General features: G+C 33.8%; 1 protein-coding gene across 2 annotated transcripts in view; it reads right to left on the bottom strand.

Moving 5' to 3' along the window:
- BRMS1L (BRMS1 like transcriptional repressor) overlaps window positions 1–9,615 on the bottom strand; it is a 42,422-nt gene that overhangs the window by 28,615 nt on the left and 4,192 nt on the right. For both annotated transcript variants that reach the window (XM_036452099.2, XM_036452088.2), the window contains exons 2-4: window positions 7,971–8,061; window positions 2,159–2,286; window positions 131–210 (exon numbers count right to left, since the gene is read on the bottom strand). In XM_036452099.2, the coding sequence (XP_036307992.1) occupies window positions 131–210; window positions 2,159–2,286; window positions 7,971–8,061 (299 nt within the window). The remainder of the gene's footprint in view (window positions 1–130; window positions 211–2,158; window positions 2,287–7,970; window positions 8,062–9,615) is intronic.

The following is a 9,615-nucleotide window of genomic DNA, read 5'->3' as shown; positions in this document are numbered from 1 at the left end:
ATTCACACAAGTGATGAACTAAAGTTCTATTTAATTTTTTAAACTTATTTTATTTACTTTTTAAACTTCTACACTCAGAAAAGGCTTAAAGAAATGAAATTAGCTTAAAGATTAAGCAAAATAACAGTACCTCACAATGCTGGCGAGAAGCTTGAATTTCACATTCATATTTGTTCTTTACAGATTCTAAGCAGAGCTCTCTATAGATTCCTGCAATCAAACACAATTATTCTGATTATGTTCACAACAAAATTTCAATATCACTTTCCTACAGAAATAGTCCTAACTGAATTTTCTAAGATGAATTAAGAAGAAATTGACCAGTGATTCTAACTTATTCCTTAAAATCTAAAACTAAAAGGCTCAGCTAAGGTATATATTAAAGAGTAGAAAACTAAGAGTTTAAGAACTAGGAAGAGCACAGCCAGTGTGGCTCAGTGATTGAACGTTGACTTCTGAACCAGGAAGTAATGGTTCGATTCCTGGTCAGGGCTCATGCTTGCATTGCGAGCTCAATCTCCAATAGGGGGCGTGCAGGAGGCAGCCTCTCATCAAGTGATATTTCCGGCTCTCCTCTCCTTTCCTCTCTGAAATCAATAAAAATATATATTTTTAAGAAGAACTAGAAACTACACCACAAATTTTAGTTCTTACCCCTTTCTTCCAGAGACTACTCTGAAATGTTTGATAGAGAATGATTAAAATGAAAATAAAACTCTTCTCCTATGAAAAACAATCTCTGAAAACTCATAATGGAAACAGAGTAAATAAGCTCTGGTTTCATTAATCATATATATTCAAACAACTGGATACTCTAGCCATTAAAACCATAACCTTAAGAACTATGTGTTTTCAGAGTCCAAAGCTTCCAAGAGGATTCAGTGTATAAACTAATGTAACAAAATCTGTGATGTTTCAATGCTCCTGACCAGGCTTTACCTACAGGATGGATGCTCTAGTTTAGCTTAGAGATACCAAAGCAACATGGCCACGCAAATATGCCATCATAAGGATGGCAGAGCTCTAGATTTATACACTAAACTCTATGCCACAGTTGGCCCTAGAAATGTCTTTCTTGTATAGTAAAAGCAAAGGACAGATATTCAGAACTATGCCATTAGCAACACATTCATACACACTGCTCTCCATACAATAAAAAACTAAAGAAAGGCCACAGGGCAGAATATTGAATAACTGACTCAAGTAATATTTCCTAAATATCCAGGGAATCTCAGTTCTTTCAGAATGTCTAGGAAAATTACAGACATGCTTATTTTTAAGGGTGTGCTAAACCATTATGCAGACAGCAAACAAATTGAGTATCATCTACATATTTACATATTAATATTAAGCACACAAGAATAAAATTTGGATTAAGATAGGCTTAGTAACAAGAAGAAACTATTATCAATAATGCATTTAGTATAACAAGTACATGAGGATCAATTAGTGTCTGAAAAAAGAAAACAATCAGCATCTTCATTAAAATTCAATTTTTAGTTTTACTATGAAAACCCAAGTGCTCTTTAAATGGATATATCCTCGTGATGAGTGCTAGGAGACAGTTCTGAGGTAGGATCCCACTTACAAACAGAAGAGTGAAATTTTAATCACACAAATTCTATAGTACATTTTCATTTTTTCATAGCCACAAATGAGTTAACAATCCTATCATAATTACCATTAAATTATCCGGTTGAGGACTAATTCCCTGTTCTCTGTCTCTTGATCAAACACTTTGTAATATTTTTATAAATTAAAAAAAAAATCCTTATCACTTTTACAGTGAAAACTACTGAGTATTTAAATTGAACTTTAACTTATCTATTAGGAAATTAAACTATGATAGTAACAGTATCTCTTAATGAAACTACTAATTGTTTAACTTGGGGAAATACTTATCAACAACACTGTAACACTATAAGCAGCTTGAGGGCCTTCTTTTTGTTTTGTTTTTGTTTTTTAGATACCTCACAGCAGCAGAGAAAAGCAAGAGGCATTTAATAAATAACTGTGGGCTGACTGACAGTGAAACACTCTGGTCCACAGTGTAAGTATATTTGTGATTTCATTAACAACAAATGCTCACTTGACAAACACCTTTTAAATCTGAAGAGTTCATATTCTACTATATGAAAAAGATGTTTCACTTTCCTACCTGCTACCTTTGTACGAATTTGCATATTTTCTTGTAAAGTTGCCAGTGGTTCCAAATATTCTGGTGCTTTTCCAGCTATGACTTCTTGTAGTTTTGCATCCACCTGACTTAATCGTTCTTTATAAAGTCTTAACAAAGCAAAAATTAAGATATTAATTTAAAAAGCCCAACAAAGGCTAACAATTTACCATTTCTATATAATACCTCTTCCTAATATTCATATTCTAATAACCTACCATATAGTTTTGCCTTGATCTCAAGTTAAAAACTCAATTACAAGTATTTGACTTTATGTATTTAGTCATAAAATAAATTTTTGCTATCATTTTTTAGATATATCACTCTTTAATGGTTAATTCACAATACAAAGAAACATAACTGAAATAACTACTTTTTGGCACTCTAGATTATTGGGTTTATTTAATTGCATAACAATAAGTTGAGTCTAACAGAAAGGTAAGGTAAGCACTGAGTTTAAAAGAAACACAGAAATCATTTTTAACAACTTGAGACATTACTAGTTGTCAAAAGAAATAATCCCCTGGCTTCTCTCCACCTTTCCTGAAAAAGAGTCAGGAGTAAAGTATTTAGCCTGCTTGATTTTTAAAAAGAGCAAAGAGGAAGTAGAGTGATGAAGGTAAAACCAATAGTACTATAGAAAATGGAAAAACTATAGAACTTGTGATCAGGCATACCCAGTTCATCCGGGCTGCAAATGAAGATGCTTAATAAAGTGAGTTGTCCCATGGACAGGGAATGAAAATGGGACAGGGGATCCCTATTTTCGAATTCGAGTCCACATACAAATATTCTAATTTGCCAGCTACTATACCAATACCTTTAGTTTATCAAAGATGAGAATGTGAGGTAACTCAATATTTATTTTTGGAAATAATTCTGCAGGATAGAACAAGAAAATGTTTACATTGTCATTCTTTAAGAAAGGCACTTCTAATCCTAGTTTTGTGGCACTTTCAAGATATCCCTAAATAATTTAAAATCATTTTATAAATTATTTTTTCCATTTATTACTTTTATCATAGGTGATAAATATGTCATAATATGTCACCAGGATGGCACGTAGTAACTTCCAAAAGAAACCACTGATTAAGCTTGTAGGTGTTAATATAACTACCGTGTTTCCCCAAAAATAACATCCTCCAAAAATAAGACCTAGGGCATGGAAAGATAAGACATCCCCTGAAAATAAGACCTAGCTCAACTTTGGGAGAAAAAATTAATATAAGACACTGTCTTATTTCGGGGAAACAGGGTAGCAGTTGGCTTTTGAAAACATGGCACTTGGCTTTCATGTAAAATTCTGCTTTTCCTCTTGAAAATATAAAGCAAGACAAATAAGAGAGCCAATATTGTCTATAATGGATCATTATAATTAGTATAGAGATGTACATAATGAATCTGAAGGGAGAAAGCAAGTTCGTGTGTTAACGAAATAAATATTCTTTAAAATAAACAAAAAGGGGGGAAATAATCTGGGTTAACTGCCAAAATAATACATTATCATGCCTGGGTTAAATTTTTCTAAACTCAAAATACAATGATAAATTAATGTGTAATGTCAGAAAAGTACAAGATGATACTTAATACTTTTTGAAGTTACAAATACAGCAGATCTTCATATAGCAATTTCATTCAATGTCATTTTGTTATAACACTAATGAAGTACTATAGAAACTTAACTCTTGCTTATATTAATTAGCCTATGGTAAAATTGGTTTTGTTATATGTTATTTTGCTTAAGGTCAATGAACCTATTGATGATGCTAAGTGAGGATTTACTATACAAGTTTAGGCAAAATGATAAAAATGTGATACAAAGGATGACTGCACCTAAAAACACCAAACTTACACAAAACATTGATAAGGTATCCTGAACAGATGAACAGCATCTTGAATGAAGAGGTATGTGAATTAACAATATTCAATTAACTACCCTTTTAAAAAATAGGTTCCTCAAAATCAGCATAATTTCTACAATCTTACGAATTCAAGTATAAACTCATCAAAGTTAAGGATCATGAGTCCCTCAGCAGCAACAATACCAGTCAGAGAGTAGATGCTTAATTTATGTTTGTTGGACAGTGAATATTGAAATGAATGGAATTTGGGTGGTGTAGTTCTTCTATCTTTTTAAGGAAGTGGAAGAACTCACCTTCCACCATTACACAAACTGCAAATGGTGAATTTTCTGCCTTATGAAAAGAGTGCTAGTGTGCCCTGTGGTACTAAAACAGGAGAAGCAGGATAATTATATTACTATTCTTACTATTATATTATTCTTAGCATATGAGCTTATTTCCCACCTTTTCTAAAGAGGATTTGAGACCGCTTACAGAGATACTCAGGATAAAAATAACAAACAAGGCAAATGGGACAAGACAAAAAAGGAAGTATAAATCAGACACAAAGATTAATTGTTTTCCTATAACATATTCTAGATACCAAGTCTTTGAGAAAGAATCCTATTAAATGGTGGTAATTGGGTCTACTTTTAATACTTTCAGAGTTGAATGAAGCTGGTAGGGGTAACTGTCATGAGAAAGCAAAAATCAAGGCAATTGCCAGCCCCAAGATGAACAATCTTAGGCTTAATAACTTACTAGCTGCAAAGTTTTCCTATCTATAAATATAAAAGGCTAATATGCTAAGGGTCCATCTGGGTCACAATGTCACGTAGCAACACCCAGATTCCTCTCCCTAGCAACCAGCCTCCTTGCAGTTTCTTCAGACCAGGAACACAATTTGCTTTATAGCCAGATGGAAACATTTACACTTCAACCAAATTTTCACATGTCTCATCTCTTTTGATCCTCACAGAAGTCCTGGAATAAGTAGGTAGGAGACTCAGTGAAATCCTATTTGTTTTTCATTAACTGGAAAATGGGTATTTAGAAAGCTTAGAAATTTGACCCACTGAAAAGTAGTAAGAAATGGTGGGTCTTGAAAATTACTTCAGGTTTTCTTACTGCACAGAATATAGTCAAACACTGCTGCAGTTAAATATTTTGCCCTTTATTCTCCCTGCATGATCTACAATAATAATCTGCTTTGTGTTGATATTTACTGCTGTGTTGCTCACAATTACCTGAAAGAGAAGTTGGGATGCTTCACTGGGCTGGAAAAAGTTTAGCTAAATCATAAAGCAGGTTTAATTAAGCAAGTTTATTCTATATGTAATTGGTGTACCAGTTAATAATGCGGATTTTTTTCAATCAATAGAGTTACACATATTTTGACATAAATGCAATTTGATATATATGCTATTTTGTTGTATTGACAGCAAGCTTCAAAACTTCATATGTAAAATTTGCTGAAGGTGTTAACATCATAGCTATTTTTACGATTAAAAATATTGACTTTCGTGCCAAAAAAAGAGAATTTGTGGGAAGTTTTAATCCATTACTTTATTTTGAAGAAAAAGTTATTATATACTTTGGAGCTTATGGTGAACATGCTCAATCCCAAGATACTTGTGAACGCTGGTTTAAATGCTTTAAAAATTATGATTTGAATGTGAAAGACAATGAACATCAGGTCAACCATAAAAGTTTGAAGATCAACAATTACAAGCATTATTGGATGAAGATGCATGTCAAACTCAAAAACAACTTGCAGAAAGATTAAAGGTTGCTCAGCAAACAATTCTGATCGTTTACAAGAAATGGGGAAGATTTTAAAGAAAGGAAAATGGGTGCCATATCAACTGAATGAAAGACAAATGGAAAACCAAAAAGTCATCAGTAAAATGTTGCTTAAACAGCACAAAAGAAAGTCTTTCTTGCATCGAATTGTGACTGATGATGAAAAGTGGATTTATTTTGAGAATCCCAAATGCACAAAATTATGGGTTGACCCAAGTCAACCATCAACATCGACTGCAAGGCCAAATCTCTTATGAAAAACAATACTCTGGTTTGGTGGGATCATGAAGGTCTGGTGTATTATGAGCTTCTAAAAGAAGGTGAAATGTCTAAAAGAAATGTTTCTCTTGAAATTATCATGTTCTTTGATTACAAAATCAGCATTAACCAGTACACTCAGTAAAAGGCTAAGCTGTTTCGCACATGGGCGATATATATAAAGCTCTCGTTGGCACCAATCGCACGTGTGTTTCGATCTGCCATTGTCGATTCTGAATTTGATTGACACTTCTATTATAGAGAAAAGTCGAATAGTGATATTAAAATATTTCTTCTAATTAATTTCCTTTCTATATGCACGAATTTGTGCACTGGGCCACTAGTGTAATATATTATACTAGAGCTTTACGGTAGTTTTCATTTCTTGAATAACTATGAAATAAATTTTAAAAACTTAACAGGCATATCTTATCTGTATGAGAATTATTCCTTCATTGATTATTTGTGCTAAAATAGAAAAATACAAATTTGTTTCCTTTTTATCAGAATGATCATGGATGAACTCTTCATGTTTCCCAAATAATGGATTCTTTGGCGATCTAAACTCATTTTAATTTAATATTAATAATGTAAATATTTAGAATAAGATTATGATACCATGTTTTTTAAAGCCAAAATTTTCAACTTTAGATGATTTTGAATTGCTTATATTAATGTGTTAAACTAGCATGGAATATTATCTACATATTCATCTCTACTACCAATGAAAGTTAAGACCAGAAACTGTGTAAATAGCCGGATTCCTATGGTAAACAATCTTGTCCCCCTTTTAGCCTGTCAATTCCAGATATTTAATGAGTTTTCATCTCTTCTTTGGGCTTCTCTAGGGAAATGGTTGGGGGAAAAAGAATAAGCAGCAAAATTATGAAGAATTTATATACCAAAGAGTCTTCACACACAGAAGATATCTATATTCTCAGAAATTTCTCTTTCGTTTATAGTGCCGAATACATAGCTATGCCCCATGACGTTCCCAGCAACTTCTAAAGTGAAAGCTCACCTTTAAGAGTTTTTAAAAAATCTGTATCAGCATCTATTTTGTTCTTTTAAATCAGTGTAGCCTAGCCTCGTGTTACCAATTTTACGTAAGAGCTTAACATTATAAAGGGGGTTAGGGTGAATCTAATAAGCACTTACTACACACCAAGCAAATGGCTAAGAATCTTATACATTGTTCATTCAATAATAAAGAAGCTATCATTATACCATTTTAATCGGCTGAGAAAGCCTGGATGTGAACCCTGTGTTCTTTCTACTCCACGACATCTCCTCCAAAATAATGTGTTGACATCTCCTCCAAAGTAATGTGTCGTAGTAAAAGGAATCCGGTATCACTAGGAGGCAGAAAGCCTGACTTAATTTATCACTCTCTGATGAACTTTGGGCAAATCACTTAACCTCTCTGACCATTAACTTTCTCACAAGCAAAATGGAGATAAGACTATTTTCCAACCTTAGGAGTTACTACCAGAAGCAAACTAAATATGCATGTAAAATCATGTATGTACTATCCAATGTTAAGATATAATATAAACAAAAATCACTTTGCCATCTTTGGGAAATACTCTCTCTTACACTCAAATTTTAAAAATGCTACCTTTCCCCAATTATTTAACAAAGGAGTGAATAAAGCAGATTAGACCCAACAACCACATAGAAATCTTATTACACCCCTCAAAAAACCTGCCTCAAAACCTTCAGTTGAGTTAATGAAGTCTTAAGCAAACAGTAATAGAAGGCTCTTTCAGATCAGTCAGTCCCACAACACACAAAGCAGAAAACAGTTCAGAGTGAATAAACTTTCTTCCGTGCTACTATACAGGTGACCAGTTGAGATTCAGTGACAATGACCTTCTAAAGCCACTACTTACTGATCCTTGAGATCTGTAAACTGTTTTTCAAGATTGGACATTTCATCTAAACATTCCATTCTTCTTCTTTCACAATCTTCATCATCCATTTCTGTTAATAACAAAAATAAAATTAGGCACACTCCCTCTCTCCCCTGGGGCAAGCACACACCTTTCCCTTCCCCGTCACATTACCCCACAGGCATGAAACTCCAAACGCTAAGGGTCCCATGACACTTGCAACCAGGGGAGCAATAAATAGGTAGCAGCAGCTCCTACCCCACCCCCAAACCTGTCTCTTAGACCCCCTTTTCTGACTTCTCATTGAGACTAAGAAACCCCATCCAGACTCTCCTGTTGCCTCTTCTATTCTAAGCCCTTCCTTATTTCACTGTCCCTAGTTTTAGCAAACATACTCTCAAAAATCAATTAATTTAATAATATTAGTTTTATGCTTCAAATATATCTAAATGTTAATTCAAATGGTTAAAAAAAAAAAAAAGAGAGAGAAAACTTTAATATGAAGTTAGATATGCAAGGCCCCTACTATTAATGTGTTGCATTAGCATGGAATATTAGATAAGCCTTAAAAGAAAAACAAAAACAGCATTTGTCCAAAATAATTTCCACTATAGGTTTTAACCTACAATACAGTTGGGAGTTAAAACTACAGCAGTCTCTAGGCTTTATTCTTTTTTTTTTTTTAATATGTTTTATTGATTTTTCACAGAGAGGAAGAGAGAGGGAAAGAGAGTTAGAAACATCGATGAGAGAGAATCATCGATCAGCTGCCTCTTGCACACCCCCTATTGGGGATGCGCTGGCAACCAAGGTACATGCCCTTGACCGGAATTGAACCTGGGACCTTTCAGTCCGCAGGCCAACGCTCTATCCACTGAGCCAAGCCGGTCCCGGCTCTAGGCTTTATTCTTTTCTTATTCATTTTAAATCATTTTATTTATTTATTTATTTATTTATTTATTTATTTATTTATTTTTAACATTTTCTTACTCTTCTCTTTTTTAAGTATATATATATTTTATTGATTTTTTACAGAGAGGAAGAGATAGGGATAGTCAGAAACAGCGATGAGAGAGAATCACTGATCAGCTGCCTCTTGCACCCCCTCCCCCCAAGCAACCAAGGTACATGTACTTGACCGGAATCGAACCCGGGACCCTTCAGTCCACAGGCCGAGGCTCTATCCACTGAGCCAAACAAGTTTCGACTTAAATCATTTTAAAGAGCTGACATTAAGCAATGACTATAAAGTAAATAACCCACTTTCAGTTTGTTTTCCACCAACCCACCAGAACTTAAGCACCAAAATGATTACATCCTTTAAAGGTTAATATTGCTCAAAAACACTTTTGGAATTCTTCTAGAACTGCTCATATGGCTGATTTGCCAATCACATGAAAAAGAAAACTAATCTCATTTTGTTAACCACAGGCTATCTTCATCTCTTTTTTTATTTTTCTTATTAAAAAATAAGAGAAAGAGAAGGGAGAGACGGAGCAACATTGATTTGTTGCTCCACTTATTTTATATTCATTGGTTGATTCTTGTATAAACCCTGACCAGGGATCAAACTAGAAACCTTGGCATATCGGGATGACACTCTAACCCACTGAGCTACCCCATCAGGGTTCATCTAGGTACTATT

This window comes from Pipistrellus kuhlii, unplaced genomic scaffold, assembly GCF_014108245.1.
Source record: "Pipistrellus kuhlii isolate mPipKuh1 unplaced genomic scaffold, mPipKuh1.p scaffold_m20_p_1, whole genome shotgun sequence".
NCBI lineage: Eukaryota > Metazoa > Chordata > Mammalia > Chiroptera > Vespertilionidae > Pipistrellus > Pipistrellus kuhlii.
The sequence above is the reverse complement of the archived record's forward strand: the minus strand, read 5'-3'. Positions and strand labels throughout refer to the sequence as shown.